We start from the raw sequence: 19,957 nt of genomic DNA on the forward strand, positions 1-19,957 counted from the left end.
TCAATGCCTTTCTTCATGGATTCAGTGGAGGGAAGGGCTCGAGGGCTGTCGCCGCAAGCTCCATGAAAGCGGTCTACTGCTTAGACCGCCCCGTCAACAAGTAAACAAGTGGGTCGTTTGGAACTTGGACGCACCGAGAGAGGCGAGGCGGTGTCGGGATTCTGGAAGACAAAGAGGTGATCTCGCCAGCCTGTTGGAAATGCGGGATCGCAGCCATTGAGGGGGAAATGGCTGTGTGGATGGCGTTCACTTTCACCTGGCGCATTGCCATCCACGCCATGACGCTGTTGTTGGAGAAATACGAGTTCAGGATTCACGTGCCCAGCTGAGAAGGCAAAATGGCGATTAAGAGGGCGCCCTGAGTCTAGGCAAGCAATTAAATACGGAGCATGCACATGCGATTGGACAGAAACTTGGCCCCCTGGTGCCACCGACCCGACGCCCTCATTAAATACCTACGATCAAATGGTGATGGAAGAGCGAGGGTGGCCTGGAACACCAAGAGAATCCAAGAGAATAAGGAAGCAGATGCAGCGAAAGCCAATCCCGATTCACGTCATTTGTTAATTAGACACCCGTTGGTTCTTTATCCGTCTTATTTCATTCCATGAGGCTTCGACGAGTCTATTGCATCTATCCCTCCATGATCTCGAAGTCTGTACGCAGTAAACCCTCAAAGCAAGGCCCTTCATGCTCCCTCGTATTTCTTTTGTTGGTGTAGACTGATGTTGGCAATCACGGGTTCATCTGCAGCCCCATCGCCTTTGAGGAAAACATCATCATCATCGTCTGTCTCATCATGATACCCTCGCTCATTAGGCGAGTCGTCAAAGTAGTCCATCGTGTCGTCAACCAGGGCATCCGCGGCCACCTGGGCCTCGGGATCGTCACTGAAATCAGGCGGCGGGTGACTGGTTCTTCGTGCCGCATCGCGGATGGAGTTCGTTTCATCAGCCTCAAGTTGCTTGGCTCGAGCCATGGTTTGTCGATAAATGTATAATCCTGTCAAGCTGCCCACCACAGCACCCAATGCAATGCTTCCATAGTTGATGGCTCGATCTCCCATGGTCATCTTTTCCCGTGTACGCGCGATGACGGCCAAGCGGCTTCCAATAAAGACGTGCACCAACAGCTTGGGGGTGACCATCGCCGTGGCCAGGCCATACATGAGTGGACTGACCGTAGGGAAAGTGGACATGGCACCGTTCGACAGGGAATATGGCAGTGGACAGAGTCGGATCATGGCCAACAACTTCAACCCGTCGTGCTTCAGGATGAGGCTGAAGGCGGCAAACCTCTTGTCGTGGGCGACCATGCGCTCCACCCACTTCCGTAGGACACTTCTCGAGACGATAAAGGCGCAGAAAGATCCGACCACGGTAGCGGAGGCCAGAATCAGCCATCCTTCGCCGACTCCATAGACAAAGCCGGCGGTGGTGCCGGCAGTAGAATATCCAATGACGGGTGGGAAGGCACAGACAAAGACAATTGCCCATAGGATAGTCCAGCCTCCGGTGGTGTGTTTCCAGCGTTCAGCGAGGGGTTCGAGCCAGCCGAAGATACGTTCGTTGAACGCAAGGAATAGGACACCCAGGGTGGCCAACGCCACCAGCCCAATGCAGGCGAGGATCTTGTGCAAAAGAGTCATCCCACTCCACACTTTATACACGCGGCGCCTCATCTTCTCAGCGTTATTGATCAGTTCATCTCGCCACGCTGTAGATGGACTCTGGACAAACGGAGAACTTCGGCCGGTGGAAATGGACCGTCGTGGAGGTCTCCAGGGACTGAGGAGTCCGGCAGGAGGAGAGTCGTCGTCGGAATCGGGTAATGATACAAGACTTGGAGCCATTATGCGGAATGGGCACAGGGTAGGGTGATGTTAGGACGTAGGATCGGTCGAGCGTAAGCCCAGCCAAATGCGGGCAATATAGGAGGCAAACGAGCAGGCGGAGGAGGCGGGAGCTCAAGAAATACGGTCATCAACCATTTGGAAAGCAGGACCACTGGAAGTTTGTTTGGCCGTAAGAGGAGGAAGAAGAAGAAGAAGAAGAGGAGGAGATGAAGTTGTAAGTAGACATGGAAACCATAGAAGATGAGAATGGCCTCGATGAAAACTGCGGCCTGAAGGTTGGCGGATTGACGAGTCTCGGATCAACCTGCGACGCCAACCTCCGGGTGTGGATCATGCATATATCATCCATCGTCATTGTGGTATGGGACGTTTGTGCCTTTCATTACTCGGTACTGTGGGCTCTCTCTCCATACTGCAGGTAGCTACCTACTACAGAGTATTCGTCGCGGCAACTAGCCTGAAGCATGCTCGCTTGTTCACTGTCGACTTCTGATGGTGTACGAGGTACCTACGGAGTACTATTGAGTGATCAACTTGTTTCTCAACCAGACCGCCCTCTAGTGCCAGAAGCGGCACTGTTTCACAGCGGATGGGAAGATCCTCAAATGTATGGTTATGTAGAACCATTGTTCCATCGTCTGCGAACATTTCTGCACCAATTTGTCTGCAGGACGTCTGCTGAGGGACAATGTAGAGGTGGGTACTCTAGCCGCTATCCTGTGCTCTGTATCAAGTATGTACTGGGGGTCCAGTATGTACATAACTACGTACCCAGTACACAGCCTTGCCTTGGTGTGGCCTGTCGAGGCGCTTTACTGGTCCTGAAACCACTGGGCACCACGGAGCTGACAGCCTGGAAAGCGGGCACTGGGTAGCCCGAGTTAGTGGCCTTCTTCCCCAAGGCTCAAGCCTCACCAGCCTTCCTCCCCGCCCGCTATACCTTGGACTAAAGTAAGGTATGTCCCCAAAGCATGGAACGGAGCAGCTACTAGTAACTTCCCACCCCCATCAACCTTCTCCTCGTCGTTCCACCCCCCTGTTCTCGGCTTCGCAACGAACCGTCTCTCTATCCTAGAGCTGCGGTGCATCTGTTGCTCGGACTCACATATCCTTCCATACCCAGTACTTCATACGTTACGCGGACTGGCTGTGTCTGTTCCAAGGATTGCGTTTCCTCCTCGCTCACTCACTCTCAGCAATCGACGTTGTTCACCGACGCAACCGCGCAACCTGGAGCGGCTGAGGACCTTGATTGACTCCACCCGACAACGGTGTCAACTTTCACCTGGCGATGAACTTCGCACTGCCACTGCGTTTGCCTGATGAACTTGTTTCTGCCTGACCCTTCGCTAAACGTCTGTGTTCGTCTCGAGGACAACAGTTGAAGCACTCCCAGTCCGGTTCACCCAGCCCTAACCGGGCTCTTCGGTCCGCTTCTGCGGAAGCATGTCTCATATACCCTAAAGCAATCGGTACAATCACCTCAGATATCCCTCATTTATACCTCACCGTCAAGATTCACATGCGCAAAGTCGCCCGTTCACGTCGAGCATCAGCCGGATCCTCTAAACTTCCCCTTCTGTCGTAATACAATCTTACAGCTAGACTACGATCACGCCCCGAAATGATTTCTGACGAACATTACGATCTTTGTCGTCCCATTCTCGACGATCCGACTATAGAAGAGGAGGACAAGACAGAGCGGTTGGAAGAGTTGCTGGGCAAGGTGCCCGGGCTGAAGGGTGCAGCCTTGGAGAATGCCGTCCTTGATGCCCTATGGAAACATCGAAATGCTCAACGCGGAGAAACCGCCGAGACTCCCTTGCGACATAATGTCATTCGCAAGTCATCTCCCGCTCCCTGGCAGGTCAACCGTGCTCCTACGCCTCTAGGGTCGCCTCCTCCGCTCTCCTCCAGCCCCGCCCTCTCGGCAGGATTCCCAGCCTCGCGGCCTAGTTTCTCTCGCCAGAAGTCCACCATCCCGTCCCCCTTTGTATCTCCTCGGCCTTCACCACGCCTTGCTCTGGCGCAACCGATACCTCACAGTCCGAGCCTGAATGCTTATGAATTTTCAGATGCGAGTCCTGCCCCGGATACCTACGGCGACTATGGACACGAGAATGTTGACTGGCTCCTGGCTGATGATTCTGCCAGTAATACTTCCTCCACGGCCACCGGGGGCTTGAGCGCTGCTGCTCCAGAATGGGTTCCTCAACCGGACATGAGTCCCTATGACATCTTGCGTTCCGTCCTGGGCGACCGAAAGACGGATGAAGAGATCGAAGAAGCACTCAACAAGAACTCGTACGACTTAGGGGCTACCATTGCGTCCTTGCTCGGAACGGACACTGCCGATACGCAATACACGGGAGTTCCGTCGAATGAGAATAGCGTCCTGGTCGGTAAATCCATGGCAGTCAACCCTGCCCGGCCTTCCACCCCTGGCCCGCACAAGAACCCTATAGTCTGCAAATATTGGCTTACCTCGGGCTCCTGTCTTCGTGCCGATTGTCGTTTTGCTCACGACACTAGCGGTTATCTATGCAAGTGAGTCTAATTTCGTATATTCTTGTCTGCTCTCCACTATACTAACGAGTGCTATAGATACTGGATGAACGGAAATTGTCTGGCGGGAGATGCATGCCAGTTCTCACATGACCCCGCCCTGCTCATCAATCATCTCACTGTTGGTGAAAGCCCTGCTGCTCCGCAGTCTTTTCAACTCCAGGATCACTTCGAACAGTTTCCCTCGCTCAGCAACCAGAACCTCAGAAATACCCTTCAAGCCGGTTTGGCGGCTGGGAACACCTTTGTTCCTGCCAATCAAAAGAGCCGTGGGGCTTTGGGAAACTTGGGTTCTGGCCCTCGATCTCATTCTCGACCTACCTCGCGTCACCAGAATCGACCGGAGACGCCCTCGTCTTTGTCTATGGACGACCCTGAAGCATTTCCAACTTTAGGCTCTGCGAAAAGGGGACCCAAGCATCACGGCCACCGGTCAAGACATGGACATGGAAGCGCGGAGAAGGAGACGCCCTCTTCGCTTGCAGATGTTGTTCGCATGTCCCCGTCCCCAGCTACTGGTCAACAGCGCAAAAGCGACCCAGGACGCAAGATCAGAACTTATGGAGGCTCCGAGAGTGCGGCGGCACGCAAGATCCCCGAACCGCAGCATATCCCATGGCTTGAGACAGGCTCCCGCGCAAATCAGCAATATTTGAAATACAGACAGGAGGCCATCAAGCACGGAAGCATACGAAATAAATTTCTGCAAAGGTAAGTCCGTGGCGACGCTACCATAAAAGCTGTGAAAGATTCTGAAAAAGACCATAGCGCGGCCCAAGCATGGAACCGCAACGACGCCCGGGCTGCAAAAGCTCTCTCTCTCCGAGGCCAAGCCGAGAATGATGCGATGCGCAAAGCCCACCGTGAAGCCGCCAAGGCCCTCTACGAGGAAAGAAACAAACACCTGTCCACCTCCCCCGTCGACGACGACGAAGAGCTCTACATTGACTTACACGGCCTGCATCCCGAAGAAGCCATCGAGTACCTCGAGAACATCCTCCTCACCCATTCTAAGAGAGGCAGGAGGATCATCTATGCGATTACGGGAACAGGGCATCACTCCAAGAATGGCAAGGACAAGGTAGGCAAAGGGGTACGGAATTGGCTGAATGAATGGGGTTACACCTTTCGCGAGTTTAGTGTGCCGGGTGAAAGGGGAGGATATATCGGCGGTGTGCTGGGGATCGATATCACGAGTCACAGGCGACAGCCCCTCTCCGCAGAAGGAAAAGCAGATGGACCTGAAGAAGAAACGTCGCCGACGCCGGCTATAGCGACGGCAGTGGGAAGTGGAAAGATCCAAGTGCTCAAGCGCGAGGAAGTACCCGCGTAAAAGACTGGTGGCGCTTTGGACTGGATACACTGCACGACAGCTATGGCCAACTTGGTTCCCCCTGAATTGTTGGATTTTATGTGAAGAGACGGAAGGTCCTGGACAGTACTTTCAAATCTAGCTTCCAAGGACATGGTGGCTATGTGAAGCCTGGTCTGCAGATAGCGCTGGGTACCATTCTTTGGCTGGAGCCATATCTATGGACCCATGGGACAAATTGATTGGGACTTCGTGGACCACTCGAGTTGACTCGTCCGCAACAAATATAGGCTCGATGCCCAATATGCCAGTATTTGCAATCTTTCAAATTCCAACCATGTTTGTTTCCTTAATCTTACCGCCACTGAACACCAAACATCTTTGCAGCTTTCCCTTTGAACCCCTTCTCTGCATCTTTGTTTTCCAAATACACCGTCTCATGGCCCTTGACCGTCAAGCTCAACAGCTGATATTCCAGTCTGTCGCCATCCTTGGGCTTCGTCATATGCACATTCACCACTCCGATCACTCCGCTCTCGGTGCCCTCGACGTTGAAGTGCATTCGGAAGTGGGTAGTGCCGAGTTTGTCGACATCGGTTGAATGGGCCAGTGGACGGGCACGGGCCCATTTGTTGGAGGTGGGCTCGCCGTAGGCCTTGATCTGGGACGCGGGGCCGAGCAGGGCGCGACATTTGGGGGAGGATTTTATGCGAGAGACAGCGGCGTTGAACTGGATCGTGTAGGAGGAAGGAGAGAAGAGCTCTGTGTACAGTAGGTAGGCGATAGTGATCTGTTTTTCCCACTCCGGTCAGTATTTCAGCAGAGCGCTTTTTACGCGGGGGAAAAAATGGGGAGCGCAAAAGCAACAGAGGTTCTCACTGTTCCCACAAGACCCAGCGAGACGAGCACAAAGTTGAATGTCTGCTGGGTTCCCCGGGCTGCTTTCTCCCCCATGCTCAGCTCGTTCCAGTTGTAGCGGCCATCATCCGTGGTTACGGTAACGGCTCGTCTACCAGAGCTTGTGCTTGCATGGCGCCTCTGTGATTGCCGCGGCCGGGCCCGATCAGAACTGTCGAGACGCGATGCGGGTCGAACATGAGGTTGGAAGAGCACATGCGTTTCGGTCGCGAGACAAAGACATGGTGGGTGGTCCGAGATGCCACTCGAGGAACTGGGAAGGCGACCATTGCCGTTAGCCTTGGGAAGACGTAGCCGGCATGCCCATTGGAAAGCGCGAGCCTTGCTGGCCTTTACGACCGATCGCTGCATGTGCCTTTTCTCCCAACTCTTATGCTGTAGGTCCGAGATGTTACTTGTTCGATGATGATGATGATGACGATACTTGAGGACACCCCGGAATACCTACAAGTAGGTTATGGTTGAGAGAAGTTTGGACATGGTGCTGAGATTTGCGGGGACCCCATTTTCAAACAAGCCCGAACTTTCCATTGGGCAAGGCGAGGAGGGTGTCCTGTCACGTGATTGCGGCATCGCCTTTCTTTATGACCTTCTATGGAGCCACCAGGGCTACAGACTCCTTTGAATGCGGAAGGATGGGCGAGTCTTGGGGAGTCCGCGCTTGTGATTAGACGCTGTTCTGCGTCGACAGCCTCAGCCTCGTTCAACCCAAATCACACATGAAGTCCCTCGAGCAAAATGGCTCGGTTGGTCCATGAGTATGCCAAAAGGAACGAGGGCAAGTCAAAAACAGTGCTGTCGATGGCCGTCGACATGGCAATAGCGCCGTGTCATGATACTCCAGTGCCTTTTTATTATCCAATGCAAGCCCCCCTTGTTCGCTGCTATCATGACCCTGCCTTTCTCCTCCGCCTTCGCGCTGTTTTCGCTCGTTCCATCTTATCCAAGTACTTGTTGTAAGTTTCCTTTTCTCTCACCCCCGACGTATCTAAGCAAAGCACTTTCCAATGTCCTTTTCCCGTGCCAGCTCGACGCCCACTCCATATCAATGCCGGTCAATCATGTCTAGCCCAAATCATTCTTTCCGCGACAGCCACCCGAACCCATTATACACCTGCCGGCCTCTCTCCCCGTCCAGGATCCATTGATACTTTCCGTCCTTGAGCCGACTCCTCCGCAACTGGTCTTTCGGTCACACTTGAGAGAACCTCGTCGCGTGGTCTGTCAAATGATCTCCCTCTAGGCGCCAAATGCTCCTGCGCGAAAGCCGCTAGGCTATTTCGAGAGGAGCCTTGCTCATTTCTGGGCGGGCTCTTTGCTCGGTCCTTCTCCTTCTCAGCCAGTCTTTCGTCTCTGTTCTGTGACATCTTGGCTTTCCATTTTCCAAACAAGCCCTTCTTCTCCATCTCGGAATTAGGATCCTTCTGAACATCATTCGATTCTTGGCTTGACTGACCAATAAGAGCTTGTTGTCCGCTTCCAGTGGGATCAGGATATGACGATTGTGTCAGTTGAGAATCCCCGGTAAAGCTCTTCCTGGGTCGACTGGAACTTCCGATTGAACTGTTACTTCCTCTGGCCCCAGCATTCTGGCCAACAGGTGGGGGTGGTGCAAGCGGTGACTGTTCTCCTTTCTTTGCCGCAGCGGAGAATCTCCACCGATGACGACGCTTTTCTTTCTCGGGTTGACGCAGCACATCATCCACGGCGTCGGCATCTGAAGGGTCAGTGAAAGAAGAGCGAGAGTGCGTCGATCCTGGCGGGGAGGTGGGTGGTTTCAAGCCGGGTGCATGGTTTTGTCCGTTGTTTCCAGCGGGTGCGGTCGGGAGTTGTTTCGAGTTTGGTGTTTCATTCGTGGGAGTTGCTGCTGTGTTCACGAGGGTAGGACCTTGAGGCGCAGCCAACGGATCGTGTCGCCCAACGCTATTGACATCAGGTGAGACAAGAGGCGTGTGGAAAGTGCCCGCCTCGTCACCATGAAGTGAGTTCAGCGAGCTCTGAGCACTGTCGTTCGTACTCCCAGGTATCTTTGGCTTCTTTTGCAACTTCCTTGGTTGCCTCCCGTTGGGATCTGACGGACCAAACATCGGTGACTTGGGGAAAAAGTTGGATATCTTCCGTTCTCGGGTCGTGATGGGTGGTGGAGCCACAGCCGCAGCCGTTACCGGTCCCTGGCCGGTCTCGGTTTGGGTTGGTACGGTCTGTGCTGCTAGTGGAGGTCGGGTCAGTTGTTGCGGAGACTGACCGGGTGCCTGGACGACTTGTGCAGAAACCAACGTTCCTCTGCTGTCAGCACCATCTGGTTGGATAGATCCAGATCTGGATGATTTGGACTCAGTCGTTTCCTGGTTCGTAGTCGGAGCGCCCGAATTTATGGAATTTGGTTCGACGGAGGAAATTGTCGACTCTGTGTTATCATTGGATCTCTGAAAGCGGTTCGAGGTGATCGCTGGAGATCGCTTCGAGGGGACAGTATTGCTTCGTGCTATTCCCGCACCTCCCGGGAACGAAGTGACCCCAGACGGAGTACCCGGGTTCGAAACTCCAGGACTCCCTCGTTCTCTGGAACCGCGTGATGACACAGAAACATTGCGTCGGACCCCATATTTCCGGAGACTCTCGGCGCCAGCACTGGCATTAGATGCAGACCGTCCAACAGCCTTTGGAGATCTTAGAGATGGTGCACCGCTCTCGACATCCTTCTGGGTTTTCTCATCGACTGCGGTGCCTGACATCCCAATGAGGAAATTATCCTGATTCTCGATCAAGAAGATTAAGACCTCTTGGCTGAGTCGATATTCCATTGGCGACATGTCGTGTGAGGGATGAGAGATTATGCCGGGTTGAAAGATGGCAGCGAGATTGCCAGCAGTCATGCGATTGAGGTCCGACTTGGACGCGAAGACCGCAAGCAAGTCGAGTATGTAGAGAAGCAGTTGGCGGTTCAGAGGCGGTAGCTCCGTGATGAGCTTTTGGTACGCAGAGACAGCGGCGCTGTGTTCGCTGACACTCATATCACGAGGTTGCATTTCACCATCCGGCCCCGTAGGAACCTGGATTCGGCGGAGTGGTTCGCGAAATCTCTCGTAGAAATCGAGAGGGACGATGGGCTCGGGGAGCTGGTTGAGGTAGCGTCGAAGGATATTGGCCGCGTCGTGGACGGTATAGCCACTCCAATCTAGCCCTTTTCCATACCTGTCAGGGGAGTTGAAGACGGCCTGCAGATCCTTGATTCGTTTTGCGGACCCGCTCAGTCGGAAGATACCCTCCACATCGGTGGCTGAAGACTTGTCAGCGGTGTATACAGTATTTGTTTACTAGAATCAAGCCCGTACCTTTCTCTTTGAGAAACACTCCACATTTCGCAACAACGATGGGGACGTAGCCGTAGATGAAACTCTCGCCATATTCATTTTGCAAAGAGATGGCGACGTTTGCGTACCTGATGCTCTCGGCCAGAGGAACGCCAAATATGCCAGTGGGAGCGTCAGCTAGTAGAGGAGTTAGTTGACAAGACGATCACGGTGGACAAACCACCTGGGAAGAGTCGGCAGCCTAAACTCCAGCCTCTCCCCAGGAAGACGGTCCTCTTGGCTCTCTTACCCTTGTCATCCACCTTTTCTGTAGTCTTCCTGAACTTCTTCCACCATGATGCTAGTTCTCGCTTTGACGGAGGAGAGGCGGTGTTCAATGGTGCAGGCGCAGGAGCACCACCACGGGGCGCTTTTTGGGCAAATGTTCGTGGAGGGCTCGGAGTGCCTGCGCCTCCCGTCGCCATAATGCGGCTACAGGCGCAGACGCGCTCTTCGCCACGGTTTGAGAGGAGGGAGGTCCGTTGCTTAGGGTGCGCGACGTGCCTTCCAGTTGTTGGTGAATCACTTTGGTTGGTATCAGACAGTATCGCAGGGAGCGCGACTCCTCTTCAACTGACACAGAAGGTCGTCTTCACGTGTTCTTGGGAAGCCCGCGGCACGCAATGGAGGGATAGCTGTTGGAAGGTGGAAAAAGGTGATGAATGCAAATGTCTGCAGGGACAATGCTGTTTTTAATGTGTTCGACGGTTGGTTTGTGAGGATGATCAGCTGGAGGGAACGACTGGCCAAGGGCGCAGGAAGAGCACCGATGCCGATCAAGAGGGTCTCTGGGCGACCGAGAGGGCAGTCAGTCTGACTGCCGGTGTACGAAATGATGGCGAGGTGGAAGGATGCTGGAAAAGCTGGAGGTGACAGGAATAACAGAACAAAATGAAACGCGACCATAAGGACCTGACAGGCTGCCAGGGGTGATGAGATTGGGGGGTGGCAGTTTCCTGTTTGTAAGGTCGAGGAAGGGTTTTGGCTGTGTTGGTAGACTGCTGGCGGCTGCGAGTTGAGGGCCACAGCAGGTCGCAGCTGAGTAGCCGGGTACTGGGTAGATTTTGGTCAACCGCAGCTTGGGGTGGGCTTTTGCGGGTGCTAGTTGGGTGGGTGGCACTGGGTGGTCGCAGGTGGTCGGTGCCCTTGCGATGCCCAGCTGTCAGTGCCAATTGTAACCAAGCAGTAGTCGTAGTCAGCGATGGCCCTAGCGCCACGAGCACTGCGGTGGTGGTGGCAGGGTCTGCACAGGGTACCCAAAACACCCAACTCCCCTTCTCGGCCCTGCAAGCCATAGGCAGATACATTCCCATTTTGGACCCCGCCGCCCTGGTAATCGCCTCGCTCAGTTAGCACGCTCAAGACATCAATTGCTTATTTCCCAGGTTTGCTCTCAGACATTCGCTTCCCGTGTCATTTATGAGTCTAGTGCTCATTGTTCACTCTAGTTCATTGATTTCCTTTGGACAAGCACCACACATTAGCTCGACGGATAGCAGGCTATCGAAGATACCCAAAGTCTGCCTTAAAGGAGTCAAATCGATACGTCTCTCATTGTCATCTGATAACTCTCCCCTGTCTCCCGCTACATACATAGGGAGGACTCGGTACAGCAGGACGTGCAGACGTGTCACCGCTGTGATCTGCAAGGTGCATCGAAGCCTCCTATGATGCCACTGTCTGACTATCGACGCCTCGAGCCTAATTCAAAAACAAATGGCACAGCCTGACACGAAATATGTATTTCGAGACTGCTTCAATACAGAATATAACTAACACTGTAGGATGGACGACAATTTACTGCTATAACTAAAGGTAAACAATACACTCGTTGTAAACGAAGGGCGCCTTCGATCCAATAGACTTTACTTCGTCAGACTGTGCCACTTAGTTTTGTATCCGGCTCGGCCTATATTTAAACGCGGCTAGGTACAAGCGAGGAGGGCAAGGAAACGGATGTTCCTGTCCCCGGCCGCTCGACCCATCCCGACCTTGCCGAGCGCTCAGTTGCGAGGTGCAGCCTGCAGCTCTCGGCAACCTACACGGCCCCCAAACTTAGCCGATCGCCCCCAATAATGAATCACTTGAGTACAGGACAGCGAACAATCTGGAGTAATAATACTAGTACTTGGTTGTGAAAAAGATTCGTCCATTCTGGTGGCTTCAACACGTCCGGATCCTACGAGCCAGGAAGATGAAAAAGCAAACGTCGCCTTTGCTAACGCCAACCCCTTCCCAGCACACCATTTAATTGGGCGTAATGAGTTCTAAAACATGGCTGAAATGATTGTCTGTTCATGGCAACAGGCCTCCATGGCGTTATTGTGCGGTCGTCGTGGTTGGTTCGACAGTGGTGGCTTCGACCCGGTCGTCCTCAACGATGGCGTTGGCCAGCTGGGGCGCTGCGCCGCCTATCGTCAGATCCTTGATCGCCTTGTCGAATTCCCTCTTCATCCCATGCTTGACTGCTTCAAGGACGTTGTCCACCGTCATCTTGGGCATGTACGTGGGCCGAGTGCCTTCTCTAAAGACCCCAGTTCGGACCAAGATGGAGTACCATCTCGCCTCGGAATCGCCTGATTCGTCGAATTCGTTGGTGCCTCGAATGTCCGATTCTGGGGTGTCGCCCACAAAGTAGACCGTCTCCGGAGGTCGATCAATTCCGTGGGTATCTTTCCGCCATTGCCGAAGTAGTCTGGTGGCGAATTGGAATGTTCCCACTTGAGGCTTGCCGAATGCGATGGTCTTCAACTCCTTTCCGGTAATGGCTTTGAACATGGCTTCGAGAGACGCCCGTAGTGCTCCCATGCCGATGCGGGAGTAGGTGTGAGATGTCGCCCAGACCACATCGTTATGAGAGAAAAACACCGGTGGACCTTCATCAAAGGTTTCTGATCTGGTACCCAGACGACCATTCTTGCTCATGCAGAGGTCGAGGATGATTTGAGAGTCTCCGGCCCAGTCTCTGCTGTCGGCGAACACGAAGACCGCCTCAATCTCGATTTCCCCGTAATTTCGAATGTTGGAGTTTCGGTGCTCTTCATCTGTCAGTTTTCTGAAGGGCGTGGTGTCTTCGTTGTCTTTGATGATGTCTCCGGGGGTGATGACGTCTTTGAAGCCATAGCCCTTGGCCACGTTGCGACATTTTTCGCCTTCACCACCTACAACAAGGACGGTGTGATACTTCTCAGCCATTTCTCTCATGGGGGTGTGTCCGCAGATAAATTGGCCGGGCGACACCTCCATTTGGAGTTGGTTGCTGAGCTGGATACATCGTTCCTCTTCAGTTTTCCCACCACCATTGGTGACGAAAATGTAAGGGCTATTGGACGAGAGAAATTAGTGTGCTGGATCACTCCGCAGCGGGATGAAACAGCGAGGTTACATACACTTTGATGCCGTATTCATTTTGGCCATTGAGAACTTTCATGGCCTCAATGGCCTCGGGAATAACCTTGCCCCCTTTGATGAGCACGCCGTCTATGTCAAAGGCGAAAGCGTACTTGTCAGTTGTGCTCATGCTACTGCCGTCATCAGGAGTAGTAGCTCCCGATTCAGGAGGGGTGATTGCTGGTGATGATTCGGCCAAGTGATGCTTCGCCATCTCCATGGCGCGGGCAGTCGAGTTGGCATGGCTGTGGACGTCCATATGTTGCGGTGGAGCGACAACAGCAGGTCCACCAAATAAATCTGCCCGTTGGGCATTTTGACTGGATAACCTGCGCATGCCTCGCTGGGATGCTTTGCTGGCGGTAGGATATAAAATGTTGTTGTCCATGTCTGAAGGATGCTCGTTAGTTGACATGTTGTGCAACCTGTCTGGTCATCGTCTCAAGGCAATGCTAATCAATAGAAAGCCAGGTCGTTTTGCATCAAGACGAGGCGAACATACAGTCTCCGTCGCTTATGGCAGGCGTCAAGAGGATGGGGTTAGGATTGAGGTCGCAAGCTGTACTCTGGTATTGGGGGGGATTTATATATCGGTCTTCCAACAGGTACGGCCACCTCGAGTGAGAAAGCCATCGAGGCAAATCGGAAACACACGTGGAGGAAAAGTGGAAGATATCAGAGACAAGCAACCAAAACAGTGGATATCACGAAAACCGAAGACGATTGCTGTTCGGTGAAGGGATGAAAGGAATGGAGCATTTTCCGCGAGGTTGATAGCTACAGCGATGGGGAGCCAAATGACGTCGCCGTGCTGGGATTTTCATCTGGCGGGCGAATAGAGACTGATGGTCGCAAAGACGGTGCAGTAAAAAGTCTGATAGGCCTTGGTGGTAAAAGCCGCATCCATGGTCGTGTCTAATACCTCATTGGGGTTGGGAAAACACCTTCGGAGGACCTGCAGACGTGGTTGGATGTCGTCGAGACGTCGAGTTACAGAATTTCACAGTGGTTCACCTATATGGAGTGATGCTTGTCGCACAATGATCCCCTAGGCACGAATCGGTATCTGACCGTCTCCAGTTCTTCAGCCTTGGTGGCCATCCCCAATCGTACCGTACATACACCTAGGTAGTAACTATCGCTCCGCCTTGGTGTTTGAGAGCCAGGATGATCCAACGCCACTGCTGTCATCGATCTCCATTTTGCAGCCAAAATAAGCCCGGCTTCCCAAGTCAGGAGTACCAGACACGGAATCCTTACGAGCTGGCTTTCTCATTCGTTCTTTGTGGTGCTGACTCGGGAGCCCCTGTCAGGCTGGAACCTTGAGGTAGGGAGGTAGTTGTTACATTCACATGTGCCTTGCTGATACGTCCATGCTAGCCCAGGTGCCCATGCAGAAGACTCTCAGATAAAAGCAGTGTATCCGCATGTCGAGACTACTTCGACCCTGGGTGTGGGACTTGGTGGGCATGATCCCTTCTGGTGTCGATTCCACATCCTGATGACGACGGTGAGGCGGGACACTTCTGATAGTACGCTAAGTTTCATCATATGCAAAGGGATTGGTCTTGCATACAGGGGGGACTACCGAGGGTTACCAGAAAATAATGCTTCTCGCTCTACCTGCTCAACTCTTCTCCCTCAAGAGATACCCAAGACAAATGCCGAGTGACCAGAACAACGCTGGGCATGACGCTGAATGCTCCGGGACACCCACCAAAGAACACGTTGCATCTCTGGGTTCCACGTCGACACTCAACAACAAACCACCTAGATGTGGAACTCGTTCTCCAACCAGTGTTTGACAACCAGCTTGCCCTCTTCAAAAGCGGGTTTCGGAATACGCACAATGATTGCGGCATGACTGTGGGTGCTCTTGTGGATGTACACGGGATACTTTTTGAATCCCACATCATCCAGGGCCTTGATCATGGCAAACTGGGCCGTGTTCAATGCTAGGGTCGGGAAATTGGACAGCCTTTCAGATGGCACAGGTTCATCGTTGTCTGGTTTCTCAGACAACAACGATTCAGACGAGGTCTTCGCAAAAGCCATTGTAGACGAGACAGGATCCTCTACGATTGCATCTGCTATCTCCTCCGAGCCCTCCGGTAGATATTCCTGTTCCTGAGCAGCGTTCACGTTCTCGAAAGCATCCTCAAGACCAACACGCATATCCTGGACCATCCATGGGATTCTGTACAGCCCGAACCCCTCCCCGTGATGATCGGCCTCATGAAGCATGATTCTCCGCTGACTGCGCAACGTCTGGATGCAGGAATTCACCACAAACGCCACCAAGATGACGGGGAGAAGGACCGCCAGCGCCAGCAGTATTGGTGCGCGACGGAGATAGTGGTGGCTATGCATGCGGAATCTTTGATAAAACGACGGCACCTCGTGCTGAGGTATTAGATCACATGGATGGTCTGGATCCAGTATCACGGGGTCGTAGCCCTTGACATAATGTAGTTTGACTTTTGTCAGATCAACGAAAGGATCATGCCTCGAGATCCCGGTTGTGTAGTACACTGCAGATCGATCATTGACGATGTTGGTGTACAGTGTACGATGCTGAAATCGAGCAAGGGCATGAATGAAAACGCTGTCAGGGTCGGCGAGGACGCTCAGCAGCGGCCTTCCTGTGTTCCGAAACTTGTCGATCATGAATAGCTGTCTGCCTGACGTTGATAACATTCTCGCGCCCAGCACGTTCCAAAGATGATTCTGGCACGCTTGAGTTAGACCAGTGGTGCAGGTTTTTTGAGGGTTTGCCCCTGTACGTACCTGGTATCCGGTCAAGGGAGTGCGGACGCCCAGATGAGGGCTGACAAAGGTGGTAAAGTTGACCGGGGTCATCTTCTCAAAGTATCCCTTGTGGTAGAGCAACCCAATGGCGTAGCGGGCAACAAGCCCTCCCAATGAGTATCCTACCACAGAAAAGCGTGTGATCTTGTGTCCATCACGTTCCAATTCGTCTACGGCGTCCTCGATCTCCTTTGCGACCCGCTCGCCGCCCACGTTCACGCCGTCATAAGTTAGACTGCCCAGGTTTCTGCGGCAAGCCAGGACTATGATCTCTTCCCCGCTGTAACGATCGCGCAGGGCGTTTGCGATGTAGTTGAGATGGCCGGGATTGCCCCAGAGACCGTGAACGAGGACCACCAGGTGCTGAGCCTTCTGCGGAGTGGACTGACCCGACATTCTCAGGGTGGGAGCCATTTCCCAGTTAGAGAAGAGGATCTGACTGTCAATACTGCGGAGGTCGAAAGGTAATGCAGGCATCAACATTTCTTTTGTACGCATCAGAATCGGCCAGTCAGCAGCCAAGGCCCTTGTTCGCAGTAGCGCCTGGTGGCGGTCGCCTGTAGGCTACACTATTAAAGCAAGTCAGTTAACCAGGGAGACTCTCGTGGGCACCCCTGTACTCGGTACTTGTGGAATCTGGGCACCTCCTTGAAAAGCCTTGAATGCTCTAAGTAGGCGCCGGGAATGTGGTCCGAGCTAATAAGTCCTTGTTTGCAGCTGTGTCACTGACGCAGTTTTGATCCCATCGACTCGGGAGTCCTCTCGCAGGCTCCCCCCCAGCCCAAGTGACAGTCGAAGTCAACAATTGACACCAGGCCTTTCCAGCAGCTTGAAGGCTGGCGCCGCACACACAATAGGTCGTGTCGTGACAGTCTTAGCGAGGCTGCCAGTTCGGCCTCTCTCTTCTTCGATACTTCGTACAAGTTGAAGACACCAAGCGCGACAGGAAAGGCAAATCAAGCACTATCGTTGGGATTCCCTCCAAAAGAGCAGAGATGCGTTCTACAGGACTGAGAAGGTGGATGGGATCGCATGGCTTGCTCGCGGCGAAGACTCCCTCGTCTTATGACTGTTGAGCAGGCTCCCCACGCATCACGCTTGGCCTCAATACCCTCATCTAGTTTCTTCTGCTCTTCCTGGGGTGTTATCTCAACCATTCTTGTACTAGCGATAAGGCGGCTCTCCCACGCCTGAGTCCTGCCTTCTGCGTGAACGGACATTGCCACTGGTTGCACTGGGCCTGGAGCATGCTTATCACCCTCTGCACCAACTGCAAGGCTCGGGATTACCTGATAGCAACAAGGTTTCGATCTGCTCAATGACCGCGCCTGCATGACCTCAATCCTCGAGGCCGAACCAAGGCGTACCACTGGCTGCCAAAAGGAATAACAAGGATCAGGGTCGCGGTACGTGCTACCGGGGGCAGGGGGGAGGGTCGTGGGTTGCGAACACGCGATCGTTTTCCCCAAGCGGCGGCGGCGGCGGTGTGCCCACCGAGCCACCAACGATCCTTCTAAGCGGTGAGGCTAGTGAGTTTAGGGAGGTCGTCGGTTCAAATTGAGTTTGACCGCAGCGCCAACCACAATTCGACCACTTCATCAATACCATCATCATCATCATCATCCACTTTATCCTTTATCAGTTCAGCATCCCCCTTCTATTCCTTCAACATGTTCTCCTCCCTCGGCCTTTTTCGCAATGTTCCGTGCCCTCGACAGGACGACTGCAGCCTCCAAACCTGTATCTTCTCACATAGCTGGAGAGTGCCTAGTCCTGAGGCAGACCATGGCCTCAACTCTGCGAAAGAATATGATCCGTTCAGCGCGGGGGAGATATCATCTCCGCCGTCGAAGAGAAGGAAGCTAGAATCTCCTCCCCAGCAGCCAGTGATCTCAAATGTTGTGCGTCTAGACACTAGAGGCTTAGAAGTGTCTACCCCAGCATCGTTCGGAACACAGCCGCCTTCACCGTCTCGGACAGTGAGTCGGCTCACGCAAGAAATCCCAACTTCAAGTCAGATTCCACGCCATGTGATACAAGGGCGTGCTGAAGGGAAGCCGACTTCTCTCGTGAGACCTGTGTCGCCTCCACCAACGCAATTTCGCAACGAGTCTTCAGTCCTAATCAAGAAGCAACCGGTAAAAGTCGAATCACTAACTCCGCGTAACGTTGCAAACGCCCCGGCGCTCCTGAGGACGAGATTGACAGTGCTGCAAAAGTTGCACGAGGAAATGCGGACTCAAAATAGCAAGCTTGCTGATTCGGACACCAAGCACAGGTCGCTCGTGCTAGATGAACAAGAGTTGGTAAGGTTCGCCCTCGACGAAGAGGAAGCCGCCACAAAACTGGGAGGTGAAATTTACAAGAATACCATGGCGCAAAATATTCTGCGAACCAGAAAGATGACCATGGAGGAGTGGGTCAAGAGAGTCTCGCAATGGACCGGAACATCATCATCGGCCAATGTGCACGCTAAGCTAGTCGACAAGAGGGATGATCTTCTTTCGGCAGGCTTATCATCTCTGAACGAACAGGTTGCTGTTCTCAAGCATCTCCACACACCTTTGGAAGGCCTCGAGAAGTTCGGTTATGTGACCACCCAACCATCCAGCTCCGAGCTCGCTTCAGCGAAAGCGGGATTGGTAGCAACCAGGGGCTTTGAAAGCTGCGATCGATGTGGGACAAGATTTCAAGTCTTTCCCGGCCGAGATGAGACGGGACGCTTGACAAGCCAGGGAAGGTGTCGTTATCACTGGGCTCGACCAAATCGCACGGTTCCCCTGAAGAGGGATAGAACTCAAGGTCAATCGGAAGCAATCTACCCTTGTTGTAACAAGCCACAAGGAAGTGAAGGCTGTTCGGATGCCGACTCACACGTATTCGTGGTCAAAGACCCCAGGCGCCTTGCGACAATCCTGCAATTTGAGCATACTCCAGCAAAGTCCGACATCCGACTCAGACAACCCGTTTCCTTCGATTGCGAAATGGGCTATACCACGCATGGGATGGAGGTTATTCGAGTTACGGCCGTCTCGTGGCCTGACGGGAGGCTTCTACTTGACGTCTTGGTCCGACCTTTTGGGGAAATCCTGGATCTGAATACTAGGTTCTCCGGAGTGACAAAAGAAGCCTATGCATCAGCGCTGCCGTACCAGGCCACTCTCTGTGAAAACGTCCAGGAAGCGCATCTCAACGACCGCCAGCTCCGTAAAGTGGACTCGCCGGGCGCAGCCAGGCAATTGCTGTTCGAGCACATCAGTCGAGAGACTCCACTGATAGGTCATGCCATTGAAAACGACTTGAACGTTGTGAGGATCATACATCCCTGCGTGGTCGACACAGCTCTCTTGTATCCTCACCCACGAGGATTACCGATAAGATACGGACTGAAGCTGCTCAGTCAAAAGTATCTGTCCCGGGGTATTCAAACCGCGGGCGAGGCTGGACATGACTCGAAAGAAGACGCAGTGGCTACGGGAGACCTGGTCACGAAGAAGGTGGTAGAGAAATGGAAATTGATGAGATGTGAAGGGTGGGCATTCGTTGACGGAACCCTCATGGCACCAGAGGAGATGAAGCCGTTAGAACACGTGCCTTGACGTCGTGCTTGCGTCGCGCTCGTGCTTAGGGTTGCCTTGGGGTGCCCGACTATTCTCGCTTAGGTCTAATGCCAGTTTCTCCTAATCCACTTTGACTTTTCAGCGCGAGCCCCCTTTCCTAACTGGGAGACTGTGAACCGCGCCTGCAGTAGCCGGG

At 53.4% G+C, this 19,957-nt stretch overlaps 7 protein-coding genes across 7 annotated transcripts; 2 read left to right on the top strand and 5 right to left on the bottom strand.

Moving 5' to 3' along the window:
- Nucleotides 1–688: 688 nt before the first annotated feature.
- Nucleotides 689–1,852, bottom strand: Z519_05731 (uncharacterized protein; the record flags this gene model as incomplete). Its single annotated transcript, XM_016763471.1, has 1 exon — nt 689–1,852. One exon carries the CDS (start codon nt 1,850–1,852, stop codon nt 689–691), a length of 1,164 nt encoding a protein of 387 aa, XP_016619795.1.
- A 1,627-nt stretch (nt 1,853–3,479) lies between these two features.
- Nucleotides 3,480–5,753, top strand: Z519_05732 (uncharacterized protein; the record flags this gene model as incomplete). The annotated part of the gene is made up of 3 exons (XM_016763472.1): nt 3,480–4,402; nt 4,460–5,131; nt 5,189–5,753. 3 exons carry the CDS (start codon nt 3,480–3,482, stop codon nt 5,751–5,753), a joined length of 2,160 nt encoding a protein of 719 aa, XP_016619796.1.
- A 334-nt stretch (nt 5,754–6,087) lies between these two features.
- Nucleotides 6,088–7,001, bottom strand: Z519_05733 (uncharacterized protein; the record flags this gene model as incomplete). The annotated part of the gene is made up of 2 exons (XM_016763473.1): nt 6,088–6,522; nt 6,612–7,001. 2 exons carry the CDS (start codon nt 6,999–7,001, stop codon nt 6,088–6,090), a joined length of 825 nt encoding a protein of 274 aa, XP_016619797.1.
- Nucleotides 7,002–7,756: 755 nt separating this feature from the next.
- Nucleotides 7,757–10,428, bottom strand: Z519_05734 (uncharacterized protein; the record flags this gene model as incomplete). The annotated part of the gene is made up of 3 exons (XM_016763474.1): nt 7,757–9,930; nt 9,986–10,141; nt 10,254–10,428. The coding sequence occupies 3 exons, from the start codon at nt 10,426–10,428 to the stop codon at nt 7,757–7,759; spliced, it is 2,505 nt and encodes an 834-aa protein (XP_016619798.1).
- A 1,894-nt stretch (nt 10,429–12,322) lies between these two features.
- Z519_05735 (TIGR01456 family HAD hydrolase) lies at nt 12,323–13,781 on the bottom strand (the record flags this gene model as incomplete). The annotated part of the gene is made up of 2 exons (XM_016763475.1): nt 12,323–13,325; nt 13,393–13,781. The coding sequence occupies 2 exons, from the start codon at nt 13,779–13,781 to the stop codon at nt 12,323–12,325; spliced, it is 1,392 nt and encodes a 463-aa protein (XP_016619799.1).
- Nucleotides 13,782–15,163: 1,382 nt separating this feature from the next.
- Nucleotides 15,164–16,684, bottom strand: Z519_05736 (uncharacterized protein; the record flags this gene model as incomplete). Its single annotated transcript, XM_016763476.1, has 2 exons — nt 15,164–16,120; nt 16,181–16,684. 2 exons carry the CDS (start codon nt 16,682–16,684, stop codon nt 15,164–15,166), a joined length of 1,461 nt encoding a protein of 486 aa, XP_016619800.1.
- Nucleotides 16,685–17,871: 1,187 nt separating this feature from the next.
- Z519_05737 (uncharacterized protein) lies at nt 17,872–19,800 on the top strand (the record flags this gene model as incomplete). The annotated part of the gene is made up of 1 exon (XM_016763477.1): nt 17,872–19,800. One exon carries the CDS (start codon nt 17,872–17,874, stop codon nt 19,798–19,800), a length of 1,929 nt encoding a protein of 642 aa, XP_016619801.1.
- Nucleotides 19,801–19,957: the final 157 nt, after the last annotated feature.

The sequence above is a fragment of the Cladophialophora bantiana genome (genome assembly GCF_000835475.1).
Source record: "Cladophialophora bantiana CBS 173.52 unplaced genomic scaffold supercont1.8, whole genome shotgun sequence".
Taxonomy (NCBI): domain Eukaryota; kingdom Fungi; phylum Ascomycota; class Eurotiomycetes; order Chaetothyriales; family Herpotrichiellaceae; genus Cladophialophora; species Cladophialophora bantiana.